At 45.6% G+C, this 17,518-nt stretch overlaps 1 protein-coding gene across 11 annotated transcripts in view; it reads left to right on the forward strand.

The window, feature by feature from the left end:
• Positions 1–17,518, forward strand: part of LOC147633300 (E3 ubiquitin-protein ligase UPL6-like) — a 117,534-nt gene that overhangs the window by 20,421 nt on the left and 79,595 nt on the right. For 9 of the 11 annotated variants that reach the window (XR_015267090.1, XR_015267091.1, XR_015267094.1 and 6 more), the window contains exons 2-3: positions 356–453; positions 602–729. The exons of 1 other annotated variant lie outside the window; for it this stretch is intronic. Coding sequence is in view for 3 of the 10 variants with exons in the window: in XM_086806342.1 (XP_086662468.1) it covers positions 356–453; positions 602–729 (226 nt within the window). In the remaining 7 variants the exon portion in view is untranslated. Of the gene's footprint in view, positions 1–355; positions 454–601; positions 730–17,518 lie in introns of those variants that run through there. One more of the 11 variants, XM_086806345.1, reaches the window with a different exon arrangement.

Consider the following 17,518-nt stretch of genomic DNA (forward strand, 5'->3'; position numbering starts at 1 on the left):
GGTGGGCAAGTTAAGGAAGGCAGCTCCATGGGCTGAAACAAGCCCTCCATGCTTAGTTCTAGTGGATTGATGAGCACATTATGTTCATTAACTGAATTTACATATGCTGTGTTGGGCCTTTTTCATCTGTTTTCTATACATCAAATTTTTTGGTGATTTTCAAAAGCTTGTTTTCATGGATAGACAAAGGAGTATCTTTGATTAGATTGTCTTTTCATGTATGAATCAGCCTAGATGGTTTATTCTATGCATGGAGCAGTTTCCACTGTGGTAAAGTGGCTGCCATGCCTCAATTTTATCTCTGATATGGGAGTTAATTAACGTTTCTTACTAGCTCACTTTACATGCTCAACAGAAGGTTTTCCGAGGAAGAAAAGTTGTTGCTGCAGAACGCCAAGCTATTCGAAGGCAATTTTGTGCATTATTTGGGGAGAGTGGTGAAAAAGCTGATGGGTAATCTGACTTGAGTAAATCTTTGGTTCTTCCAAGTCTTGGTTACAGGAGTAGAAATTAGGGAATGAGATGCCCAGGAAAGTTATTGCGCGTGTATTTGAGGTTTGAGACACGGGGTTTTGATCTGACATCCTATTATTGTGAGCAGGAATGCCTTCAAGGTGGACTCTAAGTACCTATCTCAATTGCTTTTCTTTTATCGGTCAAACGAGAGGGGCGATCTTTGTCGACTGGTTGGTGTTTGCCAGTTGCTGCATCGGTCATTGATTGAATCAGGTATACACGGAATGTAAGCTATGCTCATATGTGGAAAGATTAAGAAAACAAAAATCAAGCAAAAGAGCAGGATTGTAGTAACGCAGTGTTGCAAGCAGATTCAAGCATTGAGATTATCTGCAGCTGAATTGTGCCCTATGTAGAAAATTGCCTAGCTGCTCCAGGTTGGAATGGTGTTCACTGTAGCTCAAAAGTGTAGACCACGTCAACCTGTCTATGTTCAAAAGCCTGCATCAGCAGACACCATTTAAGCAGAGCCATATCAGCTGGCATGTGGAAAAGCACGTACCATATTAACATGTCCACAAGCTAAAAAAGTGCGTGCTACATCTGCATGAAAAAGAACGTTTCCAATCCAGTGTATGGTACATGGCAGCCATCTGCAATCTGGTTGACAGAGGGAAAAAACAGGAAAAAGCATCACTTTTCTTCCCAAAAAGTGAGAGAAAAGCATCCCCTATTTTTCCCAAAGAGAAAAACATTGCCCTTTCTTTTCATAAGTAGGAGAAAAGCATTGCTTTTTCTGTTTTTAAAAAAGCATAACTTTTTCTTTTTCTCATCGATCGTTCGAACTGAATTAGCTTCAGCCACACAGTCAAGTTGTAAGATGGCCAGCCAATGATGAATTTCTTGTATGCCAACAGGATCAGCTTAAATTGTAACCTCAGAGAACAAGTAGCAAAACCCGAGGAGAGAGCTGACACATAGCTCCACTTGGCCCAAGTTTGAGGCTAGTGGCTATACCAACTGTCACCAATTGTGGCCGACCATTTGGTCCATCTCCAGATTTGTGTCTCGTTCATTTGAGGCTAGGCCGGTGTCTCATGTGAAGGGGCCAGTATTTTGCATAACATGGATGGGAGCCGGACTGGTGCCACCCGTGTGTTAGCAGGATGGTGTCGTATGGACGGGAGCCAGACTGGTGCCACCCGTGTATGACCTGGACTGTGTTCTATCCATGGGATTGTCACGCCATGGAAGAGCCAATATTTGTGCCGTGTCTTGCCTATGGGACTGTCACTCCATAGGGAGGCTTGTGCCTGGATCTGTGTCTTACCTATGGGACTGTCACTCCTTAGGAAGACCGGGATTTATGTTTTCTGTCGTGCCATCATTGTGTCCGACAGAAATGTTTAGTACTTGTTCCATGAACGGGAGATATGTCCATGATACTGTTTGCACATGCATTCATGTTTGCATGCCTGGAACTGTCTTCGCGTGACTTGTATTCTTGTGTTTGCCTGTTTGACGTGCCACTTACTGAGCGGGGACGCCTGCCTGTGAGTCGTGAAGTTTGCTCTGTCTTCTGACGAGTTTTGTTGCGTGTGAACAGGTGGTAAGTGTATTGCATTTGTTTATTTTATAGCATTCTTTTTAACCTTTGTTTTTATAAGGTTGCAGGTTCACACTCATTAATGAGTGGGCACCCTCCCCAATATCTCATAGTGCCCTTGGTAGGGTGGGCACCCATTATGGGCACCCACATATGGGCCATGGTGGGGAGGGAACCCCTCACTTAATCATGTGTGTGGGGGTGGGTGCATGGCCACCTACCCTCCCTTGGGACTTTGGAACTGGCTGCCTCCATGCGATTCAGGGCCGGCTAGCTGTGCGTCGTGTGCTCCTCCATGCAAATCAGGTGTGATACTTCTCTTGCATAAAAGCGGCTATGCATGGCCACCTTCTCTCTCATCTGGCCGCCATGCGACCTCTCCATCGTTTTATCCGCATGACGGCTGCACCCAAGTTCTGATTCGACGCTGGCCCACAGGTAACTCTACTTACTCTTGCGCACAGGTCTCTCTTCATCTTGCTCTGCAGGCGGCTGTGCACAGGCCACCATCCTCTTGCCTTGCAAGTGACTGCGCACAGGTTCTTCTCCCATCTCTCTCCTTGCTTTGTAAGCGGCTGCACATAGGCGACTGCGCCTAGCCATCTCTTCATCTTGCTAGAGACGACTGCGCACAGGCGACTGCACGCAGGTGGCTGCGCAGGTCTCCTCTGTCGCTTGCTCACAGGCGGCTGCGTGGTTGCGCACAGGTTCTCATCTCTCACCTTGCGGGCGACTGCACACACAGGACTTCTATCCAGCTTGCGCACAGGCGACTCCAGCTCCCCGTACTGTCGGGCAGCTGCTGGCAATTCATTCCCCCATCTCTCAAGCTGGCAGCAACAACAGTAATAAAGACTTCTCTCTTTTCATACGTGGGTGCCTAGTACTACTGAAGGCCATATCCATTATTTTACAAGGTAAGTGGATTGAGATTTAAGCAAAGGTCTTTGATACTCTCTGCTGCTAACACCCGTTCAGTGCTGGGTAGTCCAAGCTTCTGGAGAACCATGGTCCATGGGTGCCGAGATCGGGAGAGCCAGGCGTTAGTACGGGAGCGCCTGTTTGTGCGTGGTCCTGGAACACTAGTGGGATGCTCTCTGCGGATTCCAGTGAAGGCACAGGACCGTAGAGATTAGACTTCTTCAAGTGGATCGCTCTCCTTCGAATGTCTACTTCAAGTCTCTTGTTTGGTAACTGTATTCATCTCAGTTGTACATGGACATCATCTGGTTCATTGAACCCATGGAGCATTGTATCACTTAAATACTTTCACAATAATATATCATATATTGAGAGGGGGGTCGGCCCATTCCGGCCTCAGTGCTGGTGTCCATTGATCATCATTTCATTTCATTTTAGTTTTCAGTTGTTATTGAGATGTCCATTCATATTGTGATATTAAGTTGTGCTATTTACGTGTGTGGGTGTCCAACGAAGTCTATTCCCACTGGACGGGATCGGTTTCATTGGTATCAGAGCACGTTTATTTCCCTCTTCTTAGTGGGGAAACGAACCTGTGTATTGGACACCCCGCTTCTAGCACACTTAACACAATGGATAGCCAAGGCAACCCTTTGGAAGTGCCTGATTTGAGGGGCCCATCAAGTGCCTCGCGTGCTTCTGATGCTTTACAGGGAAGGCACAAGCCCCTTGAGAGGGTGAATGATAGTGATTCGAGGGGACAACCGTCTCGTGGAAAGACAGTTATGCAAGAAGAGGAGCCTAATGCAATGAGGGTTGAATTGGAGCATGTGAAAAAGCTTTTGCAGGCACAAGAGCAAGAGCTGAAATTTTTGCATGAAGATCCCACATGTGCAAAGTGCCATTGAAGCAAGGAGAGCCGATGCAATGGTGGACATGACTTTTGAGTCCGTGGCACGAGAAGTGGGCAAGAAGCCAAGGGAGTTGGCACTTTCCTTCCTCCTTCGCAAAGGTGACATCAAAGAGGGGGAAGATGGAGAGCTGAAATTTAGAAATCCACCTCGCTTGAAGCATGGAGATCTCGCATCTCAAAGGTTGAGGTCATTCATGCAAAGGGAAGAGGTGATAGCCACCTCTCGTCATGCATCTTCTCCACAAGGCACAAAGGGTGACAGGTATATGTACGCTAGTACTCATGGAGGGCATGATGGTCACATGTATTCAAGGCATGTATTCCGTGGAGGGGGTGACAGGTCTGCCACTAGAAGAGCTTTACCTACTGAGTTGTCTCATGGAGAGACATTGCCTTATGCGGGAAGGTCACATGCATCTGATTCTCACGTTCGTGGAGCACATGCCACCGAGCTTCATGAAACTTCCATGATGGCCCATGGAGCCCATGTAGATAGGGCTGCCCCGTTGGATAAGGGGAAAAGAAAAAGAGAGGATCATGAGTCTCATGCCAGAAAGCTCAAGGAATTTAAAGCAGGTGACAAGTCCGTTAAGTTTGATGTTTTTCATGGAGAGCATGATGCTTCCAAGGTGTTAGCATTTGTGGCACAGTTTGATATTGCTTTTAGTGATGAGGACTTCACTGAGAAGTCTAAAGTACGCCATGCTAGCATGTTCTTGAAAGGGACAGCCGCTCATTGGTGGATCACTGAAACGACCACCAAAGATCCCATTTGCACTTGGAAAGAGTTTAAGGACAGATTTTATGCCCAGTTCTTGCCACCTAATGCGGAGCAAACTCTCACCCAAAAGTGGGATAGACTTGAGTAAAGAGATAATGAAAGTGTGCAACAGTATGTCAATAAGTTTTGGAAAGTGTTGCTTGAGGTAACTCCCTTTATGCAAATTACTGAGGATGAAAGAAAGAGGAAGTTTCGCTCCGGATTGCAACCAGCTTATCGTTCGGGCATTGAATTGCACCCGAAACACACTTTGCAACAGCTTATAGCCTTTGCTCTTGCTACGGAGCAATTGGTGCTCAAAATTAAGCAAGATCAAGGAGGTTCAAAGGGCAAAGATAAGGCTGTCCCAAATCTGCAAAAGGGTGGACAGCCACCTAAAAAGAGTTTTCAGGAGATCCAGAAGGGAGGTAAAGTTGAAAATACCTCATCTAAAGATCATGGCCAAAGAAGAACAAATTTGGCTTGACCCCCGAGCAAAGGGAGCAATATGCCAAGGAGGGGAAATGTTTTTCTTGTGGCAGCAAAGAGCACATGTTTAGACAATGCCCTGACCGCAAACCAAAGCATGAGGACAAGCAAACCAAGGCTAATGTGCATGCAGTTCCCGATGTGCAGGGAAACACAAAACATGATGCGAAAGAACGGATGGTATGCAAAGCATGGGGTCAAATCAAGGATCAGCCCGCCTTATTTATGTTTGATGATTGTGCAACAGATAACTTCATCTCTATTCAGATGGCAGTTGCCTTGGGTATTGAGGTTGAGAACATGGGACCTCAAATTGAAGCAGAAGCTGCCTTTGTTGGTAAAGAGGTGCAGGTTACCCCACTAATAGGGAAGTTGCGCATACATATCCAGGGTTACCTTGATCATGAGCATTTCTTAGTTGCACCACTTAATGTATGTGATGTATTGCTTGGCAAGCCATGGCATCATAGGCTTGAGCCCCGCATATCCCACTTGTATCTCACATCCAGGTTAATAAAGCAATGAAAAAGAGTCTTTCTGCGTGCTTGGTTTTTGTTCGTGATAGCATTGACCCAAGTCATCAAAATGTGGATGCTTTGATTCACGATAGGCTGAATTTTCTTCATGCATTCAACGATTGTTTTACTGATGCATTGCCAGGTGAATTATCTCCTCAAAGGCCCGAGAATCATCGCATAGATCTTGTGCCAGGCAGTTCTCCATCTAACAAACCCGCATACCGTGTGAGTGCCCCACAACAAGAAGAGATCATGAAGCTGGTTAATGAGCTTTTAGAGAAAGATTTGGTTCAGCCAAGTTCCTCACCTTATTGCTCTCCGGTGCTTCTTGTTCAAAAGAAAGACGGGTCATTCCGCATGTGTGTGGATTATAGAGCTATAAATAAGCTCACCATCAAGAATAGATTTCCAATCCCGTGTATTGATGACATTTTGGATACGCTTGATGGCTCGGCTTGTTTCAGCCGTCTTGATTTGAAGAGTGGTTATCACCAAATACGAGTGGTGCCACAAGATGTCCACAAAACTGCATTCAGGACAGCTTTTGGATTATATGAATTTTTGGTGATGCCTTTTGGTCTCACCAATGCCCTAGCCACATTCAATCGTATGATGGATAGGATATTCCGACCCCATCGCAAATTCACGGGTGTTTTCTTTGATGACATCTTGGTTTCCTCCAAGAATGAGCAGGAACATAGAACTCATTTGGTCATAGTGTTCGAAGAGTTGCGGAAGCATAAACTTTTCATTAATGCCAAGAAAAGTGAGTTCTTTCTTTCAGAGATACATTATTTGGGTCACATTGTATCCAAAGATGGAGTAAGAATGGATCCTGCAAAGATAGAAACCATTCGAAATTGGCCAGAGTTGCAAAATGTACATCAAGTACGTAGTTTTCTGGGATTATGTTCATACTATAGGCGTTTCATAAGGCATTTTGCTATGATAGCCACCCCTCTACATGATCTCACAAAGAAGAAAGCCACTTTCAAATGGACTCCAAAGGAGCAGGATGCCTTCTTGCAACTCAGGCATGCTATCATACGTGGACCCGTATTGATTGTTCCCGACTTGCAAAGTTCATTCATAGTGGAATGTGATGCTTGTGGCGATTGTATAGGGACTGTCCTAAATCAAGAAGGTCATGCAATAGCATATGAGAGCTGTCGTTTGCATGATGCTGAGCTTCATATGGATATCTATGAGAAAGAGCTCTTGGCTGTAATTCATGTCTTAAAGATATGGAAACATTATCTTCTTGGGACTGAATTTGTAGTCAAGACAGATCATCAAAGCTTGAGATACTTTCTATCTCAAACAAAGCTTTCGGAGAAGCAGATGAGAATGGCAAACTTTCTTTCCATGTTTCATTTTCAGATCGTGCATACTCCGGGAAAGAAAAATGTGGTGGCAGATGCATTATCCAGGAGGCCTTATGTGGCTGCAGTTTCAGTGGCCTCTCATGGGGACTTATCTGCTATGAGAGATTTGTATCATTTGGATGCTGATTTTTGTCATATATGGACTGATTTGATGGCTGGTCACTCACATGCCTCTTATGTAATCAAAGAGGGTTATCTTATGAAGGATAACTGCTTATGTGTAGTGCAGGATATGCGTCCAAAGGTTATGGAGGAATGTCACGCTCCACCTTATGCTGGTCATAGAGGTATCATGCCCACTATACGCATGATTGAGAGAGATTTCTTTTGGCCAAGCATACGTAAAGACATTGAGGCATATGCACGTGCATGTATTACTTGCCAAAAAGTCAAATTTGACAGGCAAAAACCTCCAAGTTTGCTTCAGCCATTACCTATTCCTTCGCAGCCATGGGAAAGTATTACTATGGATTTTATTATGGACTTGCCTAGATCCCGGCATGGGAATGATGCTATTTGGACCATTGTGGACAAGTTTAGCAAGCAAGCTCATTTCTTGCCCGTCAAGAAAACCATTAAAGTTGATCATATGGTGAAGCTTTTTATTGCTAATATTTTCAAGGATCATGGTATGCCTAAATCCATTGTTGGGGATAGAGATCCCAGTACTACGAGCCTTTTCTGGAGGGCTTTATTTGATAACATGGGCACTAAACTTGAGTTTTCATCAGCTTATCATCCCCAAACGGATGGCCAAAGATAAGCTGCAAATTCAGCCGTGTTGGATTTGTTGAAGTGTTATGTGGCAGATCAAAAGATTGCATGGGAGAAGTATCTTCCACTTGTTGAGTTTGCCTACAACAATACGATCCATGCCTCCACGGGAAAGCCCCCATTTGAGATTATTTATGGCAGAGTGGTCTTGCCACCCATCCTTCGTACAAAGGATAAGATTTTTGCAGCTGATGAGTATGTATGTGACTTGGATGTGGCCTTTGCTCAGGTACGGACAGCCATTGCAAGGTCACAAGATAAGCATAAAATGGTTGCTGACAAGCATAGAAGGGACATGCTTGTCAAAGAAGGTGATTGGGTTTTGCTGAAATTTGAGAAAGCTAGGCTTCTGAAGAGGCCAAGACGAGAAGGATCATATCCTAAGCTTTCTCCTCACTATTATGGACGCTTCAAGGTGATTCAAAAGATCAATGAAGTGTCATACAGGCTTGCTTTACCTAGTCACTGGAAGATCCACAATGCATTTCATGTGAGTCTTTTGCGATATGTCGGACCAGATCCTGACGAGCTTGTCACAGAAGATCCGCTAGAGATTGATGAGCTTGAGGAGATCCTCCAGCCAGAACAGATTGTCTTTCACAAGGAGAGAAGGCTACCTGCAGGAAAGCTTTCCAGGAGATACCTTGTGAAGTTTAAGAATTATTTGCCCATTGATGCAAAGTGGGTAAATGAGGATTATTTTATTGACTACCCACAGTTGTTGCAGGCATATCTTGAGGCTTTTCAGTTGAGGACAACTCTTTAGAAGCCCAGGGGGGTGTCACCAATTGGCCGACCATTTGGTCCATCTCCAGATTTGTGTCTCGTTTATTTGAGGCCAAGCCGGTGAAACCGATCCCGTCAAGTGGGAAAGACTCCGTTGGACACCCACACGCTTAATAGCACAACTTTAAAACCACAAATTTGAAATGGACAACTTAAAACAACTTGAAATTAAATGAAATGAAATGGAAAGATGGACACCAGCACTGGGGCCGGAACGGGCCGACCCCCCCCTCAATATACGATATATTTATTGGGAGTATTTAATGAATACAATGCTCCATGGGTTCCAAGAACCAGATAATGTCCATGTACATATGAAAACAGTACCAAACAAGTAGGCTCGAATTTCGATGTAGAAGCTCGAAGCAGAACGACCACTAGTGTGGTCCAATCGCTACGGTCCTGTGCTTTCACTAGACTCCGCGGAGAGCGCCTCACTGGTGTTCCGAGACCACGCACAAACAGGCGCTCTCGTACTAACGCCTGGCTCTCCCGATCTCAGCACCTTTGGACCGAGGTTTGCCAATATAGCTTGGACAACCCGGCACCGAACGGGTGTTGGCCGAGCGGGATGAATCCTTTATCAGATTTAAACATAAAATACTTTACTCAAATCTGAAAATCACTTACTTGTAGATGGTTGATAGAAAACCAATACTTGTGGTATGATGAAGTCACCCAGGTGATGCGAAGTCTCCTAGTAGAACACCAGTGGAGAGGATGTACCACCACAAAGGACACAGCCGCCTGCTGTGAGAGAGAAACATCCACTTGCAAGTGAGGAGAGAGAGACCTGGCTGCTGATTGGAGATGGAGTGCACAACCTCTTGCCTGATTGGAGAAGGAGTGCACAGTCACTTGCAGCCTGCTGGACAGTAAGAGCAACCCCTTTGTTGAGATGGCACAGTTGCCTGCAGGAGAGGAGCAGTTGAGTGAGGCGTGGCCTTCAGATGGAGGCAGCCAACTCTGTGTAGGCAGAGCATGTGATGGGCGCCTGGCTGGGAAAGGAGAAGCAGCCGCCAGCAGTCAAGGTGAAGTTGCTTGTATGTGAGGTGAGCAGCCGCCTGTGGTACAGTACAGCCAGCCGCCTGGGAGAGAGAGCAGCGTGGAGCAAACAGTTGCCTGCAACAACACTCAGCCACCTGTAGAGGCAGGCGCAGCCAGCAGCAGAGGGTACTCAGCCACCTGTAGAGAGGTAGGCGCAGCCAGCAGCAAAGAGCACTGCAGCAGTCGTTGTGCAGGGAAGGCAGCCGCCTATTGGAGGAGCAGCCGGCTGGAGGATATGGGTGGTGGAGCAGCTGATTCGACAGCAAACGTAGGTGATCACCGGGTGATGAAATCAACGCCAGAAAGATGCGATGGATCCTCACGCTTGAAGGAGGAAGTCTTTTTAATAAAATTATAGTGGAGTTAACTTTGGTGATACCCACGCATGCATGTGGGGGATTAGTGGGGGTAGGTGACCATGCCCACCCCCACACTCACTTAAAAGTGGGGCTCCCCACCTTGGCCCCAAAGTGGGTGTCCAAAGGGGGTGCCCACTTTTAAATAAGTGTGAACACCTAACCTTATAAAATAAAGGGTTAGAATAAAAAAATATTAAAACAACATGTGCGACATACTTACCACCTGTTCACATGCACCAAAACTTGTCAGAATACAGAGCAGACTTCACGACTCACTGGCAGGCGTCCCCGCTCAGTAAGTAACACGTCAAGCAGGCAAACACACAAATACATGTCATGCGAAAACAGTTTCAAACATGCAAAATATGTGTGCATGTGCAAAAAGTAACATGGACATATCTCCCGTTCATGGAACAAGTACAAAATATCTGTCGGCACAAAACTGGCACGACATAAAAACATATAAAAACCTGGTCTTCCTATGGAGTGACAGTCCCATAAGTAAGACACAGTTCCAGGCACGAGTCTCCCTATGGTGTGACAGTCCCATAGGCAAAACACGGCACAAATACTGGCTCTTCCATGGCGTGACAGTCCCATGGATCGAACACAGTCCAGGTCATACACGGGTGGTACTGATCTGGCTCCCGTCCATACGACACCATCATGCTAACACACGGGTGGCACCAGTCTGGCTCCCGTCCATGTCAGCAAAAATACTGGCCTCTTCACACGAGACACCGGCCTGGCCTCAAGTGAACGAGACGCAAAAACTAGGAATGGACCAAATGGTCGGCCAATTGGTGACATCCCCCCGGGCTTCTAAAGAGTTGACCTCAACTGAAAAGCCTCAAAATATGCCTGCAACAACTGCGGATAATCTGCAAAATAATCCTCATTTACCCATTTGGCATCAATAGGCAAATAATTCTTAAACTTCACAAGGTATCTCCTGGAAAGCTTTCCTGCAGGTAGCTTTCTCTCCTTGTGAAAAACAATCTGTTCTGGCTGGAGGATCTCCTCAAGCTCTTCAATCTCTGGCGGATCTTCTGTGACAGGCTCATCAGGATCTGGCCCCACATATTTCCGAAATAGACTCACATGAAAAGCATTGTGAATCTTCCAATGACTAGGTAAAGCAAGCCTGTAGGACACTTCATTGATCTTGTGAATCACCTTGAAGGGTCCATAATAGCGAGAAGAAAGCTTAGGATATGAGCCTCCTCGTCCCGGCCTCTTCCGAAGCCTAGCCTTCTCAAATTTTAGCAATACCCAATCACCTTCTTTGACTTCCATGTCCCTTATATGCTTGTCAGCAGCCATTTTATGCTTATCCTGAGATCTTGCAATGGCTGTCCGCACTTGACCAAAGGCAACATCCAAGTCACGAACATATTCATCAGCTGCAAAAATCTCATCCTTTGTACGAAGGATGGGTGGCAAGACCACTCTGCCATAAATAATCTCAAACGGAGCCTTGCCCGTGGAAGCATGGATTGTATTGTTGTAGGCAAACTCAACAAGTGGAAGATACTTCTCCCATGCACTCTTTTGATGTGCCACATAACACTTCAATAAATCCAAGACGGCTGAATTTGCAGCTTCACTTTGGCCATCCGTTTGGGGATGATAAGCTGATGAAAACTCAAGCTTAGTACCCATATTATCAAACAAAGCCCTCCAAAATAGGCTTGTAGTCCTGGGATCTCTATCCCCAACAATGGATTTAGGCATACCATGATGCTTGAAAATATTAGCAAGAAAAAGCTTTACCATATGATCAGCTTTAATGGTTTTCTTGACGGGCAAGAAGTGAGCTTGCTTGCTAAACCTGTCCACAATAGTCCAAATAGCATCATTCCCATGCTGGGATCTGGGCAAATCCATAATAAAATCCATCGTGATACTTTCCCAAGGTTGCGAGGGAATAGGCAATGGCTGAAGCAAACCTGGAGGCTTTTGCCTATCAAATTTCACCTTTTGGCAAGTGATACATGCACGCACATAAGCCTCAATGTCTTTACGCATGCTTGGCCAAAAGAAATACCTCTGAATCATGCGAGTAGTAGGCATAATACCTCGATGACCAGCATATGGTGGAGCGTGACATTCGTCCATAACCTTTGGACGCAAATCCTTCACCACACATAGGCAATTATCCTTCATAAGATAACCCTCGTTGATAACATAAGAGGCATGTGAATGACCAGCCATCAAATCAGTCCATATATGGCAAAAATCAGCATCCGAATGATACAAATCTCTCATAGCAGATAGATCTCCATGAGAGGCCACTGAGATTGCAGCAACATAAGGCCTCCTAGATAGTGCATCGGCCACCACATTTTTCTTTCCTGGGGTATGCACAATCTGAAAATGAAACATGGAAAGAAAATTTGCCATTCTCATCTGCTTCTCTGAAAGCTTGGTTTGAGATAGAAAGTATCTCAAGCTTTGATGATCTGTCTTGACTACAAATTCAACCCCAAGAAGGTAGTGTTTCCAAATCTTTAAGGCGTGAATTACAGCCAAGAGCTCTTTCTCATAGATATCCATATGAAGCTCAGCATCATGCAAACGACGGCTCTCGTATGCAACTGCATGCCCTTCTTGATTTAGGACAGCTCCTATGCAATCACCACAAGCGTCACATTCAACCACGAATGACTTGTGCAAGTCAGGAACAATCAATACTGGACCAGATATGATCGCATGCTTGAGCTGCAAGAAAGCATCCTGTTCCTTTGAAGTCCATTTGAAAGCAGTTTTCTTCTTCGTGAGATCATGTAGAGGAGTGGCAATCATAGCAAAATGCCTTATGAAACGCCTGTAGTACGAACATAATCCCAGAAAACTACGTACTTGATGTACGTTTTGCAATTCAGGCCAATTCCGAATGGTCTCTATCTTTGCAGGATCCATTGTAACTCCATCCTTGGATACAATTTGTCCCAGATAATGAATCTCTGAAAGGAAAAACTCACTTTTCTTTGCATTGACGAAAAGTTTATGCTTCCGCAACTCTTCGAACACTGTGACCAAATGAGTTTTGTGTTCCTGTTCATTCTTGGAGAAAACCAAGATATCATCAAAGAAGACTCCTGTAAACTTGCGATGGGGTCGGAATATCCTATCCATCATACGATTAAAAGTAGCAGGAGCATTGGTGAGACCAAAAGGCATTACCAAGAATTCATATAATCCGAAGGCTGTCCTGAATGCAGTCTTATGGACATCTTGTGGCACCACGCGTATCTGGTGATAACCACTCTTCAAATCAAGTCTGTTAAAGCAAGCTGAGCCATCAAGCTTATCCAAGATATCATCAATACGTGGAATAGGAAATCTGTTCTTGATGGTAAGCTTGTTCAAAGCTCTATAGTCCACACACATACGGAATGATCCGTCCTTCTTTTGAACAAGAAGCACAGGAGAGCAGTAAGGTGAGGAACTGGGCTGAACCAAACCTTTTTCTAAAAGCTCGTTTACCTGCTTCATGATTTCTTCTTGTTGTGCGGCACTCACTCGGTATGCGGGTTTGTTAGGTGGAGAACTACCTGGCACAAGATCTATGCGGTGATCTTCGGGCCTTTGGGGAGGTAATTCACCTGGCAATGAGTCAGCAAAACAGTCGTTGAATGCATTAAGAAAATTCAGCCTATCATTAGACATAGCATCCACATTTTGATGATTTGGCACAAGACTATCACGCACAAAAACCAAGTACGCTGAAAGACTCTTTTTCATTGCTTTATTAATTTGGATGTGTGATACAACTGGGATAGAATCCCCTTCTTTGCCAGTATCAATAAAATGCATGCGGCCTTTATGCATAAAGGAAATCATATTAGACTTGTAGTCTTTGCGGGGCTCAAGCCTATGATGCCACGGCTTGCCCAACAATACATCACATCCATTCAGAGGAGCAACTAGAAAATGCTCATTATCAAGGTAGCCCTGGATATGGATACGCAACTTCCCAATCAAAGGGGTAACCTGCACCTCTTTGCCAATAAATGCAGCTTCAGCTTCAATCTGAGGTCCCATATTTTCAACCTCAATACCCAATGCAGCTGCCATTTGCATAGAGATGAAATTGTCAGTTGCACAGTCATCAAACATGAAGAGTGCGGGCTGATCCTTGATTTGCCCCCAAGCCTTGCAAACCATACGCTCTTTTGCATCATGACCTGTATTTCCTTGCACATCAGGAACTGCATGAACATTAGCTTTGGTGTGCTTATCCTCGTGCTTTGATTTGCGATCTGGGCATTGCTGAAACATGTGGTCTTTGCTACCACAAGAAAAGCATTTTCCATCCTTAGCATATTGCTCTCTTTGCTCCGGAGTTAATCCAAATTTGTTCTTTCTTGGGCCCTGTTCTTTAGATGTGTTATTTTCAGCTTTACCACCCTTGTAAGGTTCCCGGAAGTTCTTTTTAGGTGGCTGTCCACCCTTTTGCTGATTTGGGACAGCCTTGTCCTTCCCCTTGGAACCTCCTTGATCCTGCTTAATCTTGAGCACCAATTGCTCTGTAGCAAGGGCAGAAGCTGTGAGTTGTTGCAACGTATGTTTCGGGTGCAATTCAATACCCGATCTATATGCTGGTTGCAGTCCAGAACGAAACTTCCTCTTTCTTTCATCCTCTGTGATTTGCATGAAGGGAGTTTCAGATAGCTGTCTCAGACGGTCGGAAGAGGATGTGGCATCAGCAGATTAAAGGATGATGTGGCTTCAGACGGCTAAAATATGACATAGCTTTCATAGGTTGGATGATGATGGCTTAGTAGATTTGAAGATGACATGGCATCAGTAGGTCAAATGATGACATGGCATCAGCAGGTTGGAAGCTGATGCAAATTATGCAGATTTGAGTCTGCAAGCAGAAGTGGCTAATGTTTTATTTACAACCCAAGTATATAATGTTGAATGAAAATTTGTTAACATACTGTTGCACACTCTCATTATCTTTTTGTTCCAGCCTGTCCCACTTTTGAGTGAGAGTTTGCTCTGCATTGGGAGGCAAGAACTGAGCATAAAATCTATCTTTGAATTCCTTCCAAGTAGAGATGGGATCCTTGGTGATCTTTTCAGTGATCCACCAATGAGCAGCAGTCCCTTTCAAAAACATGCTAGCATGGCGTACCTTTGACTTTTCTGTGAAGTCCTCATCGCTAAAAGCAATGTCGAACTGTGCCACAAACGCTAACACCTTAGAAGCATCATGTTCACCATGAAAAACATCTAATTTGACAGATTTATCACCTGCTTTGAATTCCTTGAGCTTCCTGGCATGAGGCTCATGGTCTTCTCTTTTTCTTTTCCCCTTATCCAACGGGGTAGCCCTATCTGCATGGGCTCCATGGGCCATCATAGAAGCTTCATGGGGCACGGTGGCATGTGCTCCACGAACTCGAAACTCAGATGCATGTGACTTACCTGCATATGGCATGGTCTCTCCATGAGACAACTCAGAAGGCAAAATTTTTCTGGAAGTAGACCTGTCACCATGAGATACATATCTTGCATGCATGTGACTTTCGTGCCCTCCATGAGCACTGGCATACATATATCTGTCAGGCTTAGTGCCTTGGGGAGAGGATGCATGTCGAGAGGTGACAGTCACCTCTTCCTTTTGCATAAAAGATTTCAGCCTCTGGGATGCGGGATCTCCATGCTTCAAACGAGGTGGATTTCTGAATTTCAGCTCTCCGTCATCCCCCTCTTTGATATCACCTTTGCGAAGGAGATAGGCAAGTGCCAACTCCCTTGGTTTCTTGCCTACTTCACGAGCCTTTGATTCAAAAGTAACATCTACCATAGCATCAGCCTTCCTGGCTTCAATAGCACTTTGCAGATGGGGATCTTCATGTAAAAACTTTAACTCTTGCTCTTGAGCCTGCAAAAGTTTTCTCATATGTTCCATTTCAGCCCTCATAGCTTCAGGCTCTTGTTCAAGCATAACTGTCTTTCCTGGAGACAGTTGACCCTTGGATTCACTATCCATAACCCTTTCAAGGGGCTTGTGTCTACCACGCAGGGCATCAGACCCACGAGAGGCACTAGATGGACCCCTCGAATTAGGCACTTCCAAAGGGTTGCCTTGGCTGTCCATTGTGTTTTAAGTTTGCTAAAAGCGGGATGTCCAGTACACAGGTTCGTTTCCCCACTAGGAAGAGGGAAACAACCGTGCTCTGATACCAATGAAACCGATCCCGTCAAGTGGGAAAGACTCTGTTGGACACCCACACGCTTAATAGCACAACTTTAAAACCACAAATTTGAAATGGACAACTTAAAACAACTTGAAATTAAATGAAATGAAATGGAAAGATGGACACCAGCACTGGGGCTGGAACGGGCCGACCCCCCCCTCAATATACGATATATTTATTGGGAGTATTTAATGAATACAATGCTCCATGGGTTCCAAGAACCAGATAATGTCCATGTACATATGAAAACAGTACCAAACAAGTAGGCTCGAATTTCGATGTAGAAGCTCGAAGCAGAACGACCACTAGTGTGGTCCAATCGCTACGGTCCTGTGCTTTCACTAGACTCCGCGGAGAGCGCCTCACTGGTGTTCCGAGACCACGCACAAACAGGCGCTCTCGTACTAACGCCTGGCTCTCCCGATCTCAGCACCTTTGGACCGAGGTTTGCCAATATAGCTTGGACAACCCGGCACCGAACGGGTGTTGGCCGAGCGGGATGAATCCTTTATCAGATTTAAACATAAAATACTTTACTCAAATCTGAAAATCACTTACTTGTAGATGGTTGATAGAAAACCAATACTTGTGGTATGATGAAGTCACCCAGGTGATGCGAAGTCTCCTAGTAGAACACCAGTGGAGAGGATGTACCACCACAAAGGACACAGCCGCCTGCTGTGAGAGAGAAACATCCACTTGCAAGTGAGGAGAGAGAGACCTGGCTGCTGATTGGAGATGGAGTGCACAACCTCTTGCCTGATTGGAGAAGGAGTGCACAGTCACTTGCAGCCTGCTGGACAGTAAGAGCAACCCCTTTGTTGAGATGGCACAGTTGCCTGCAGGAGAGGAGCAGTTGAGTGAGGCGTGGCCTTCAGATGGAGGCAGCCAACTCTGTGTAGGCAGAGCATGTGATGGGCGCCTGGCTGGGAAAGGAGAAGCAGCCGCCAGCAGTCAAGGTGAAGTTGCTTGTATGTGAGGTGAGCAGCCGCCTGTAGTACAGTACAGCCAGCCGCCTGGGAGAGAGAGCAGCGTGGAGCAAACAGTTGCCTGCAACAACACTCAGCCACCTGTAGAGGCAGGCGCAGCCAGCAGCAGAGGGTACTCAGCCACCTGTAGAGAGGTAGGCGCAGCCAGCAGCAAAGAGCACTGCAGCAGTCGTTGTGCAGGGAAGGCAGCCGCCTATTGGAGGAGCAGCCGGCTGGAGGATATGGGTGGTGGAGCAGCTGATTCGACAGCAAACGTAGGTGATCACCGGGTGATGAAATCAACGCCAGAAAGATGCGATG

This window comes from Cibotium barometz, chromosome 12 (assembly GCF_041138505.1).
Source record: "Cibotium barometz isolate CiBa-2024 chromosome 12, ASM4113850v1, whole genome shotgun sequence".
Taxonomy (NCBI): Eukaryota; Viridiplantae; Streptophyta; class Polypodiopsida; order Cyatheales; family Cibotiaceae; genus Cibotium; species Cibotium barometz.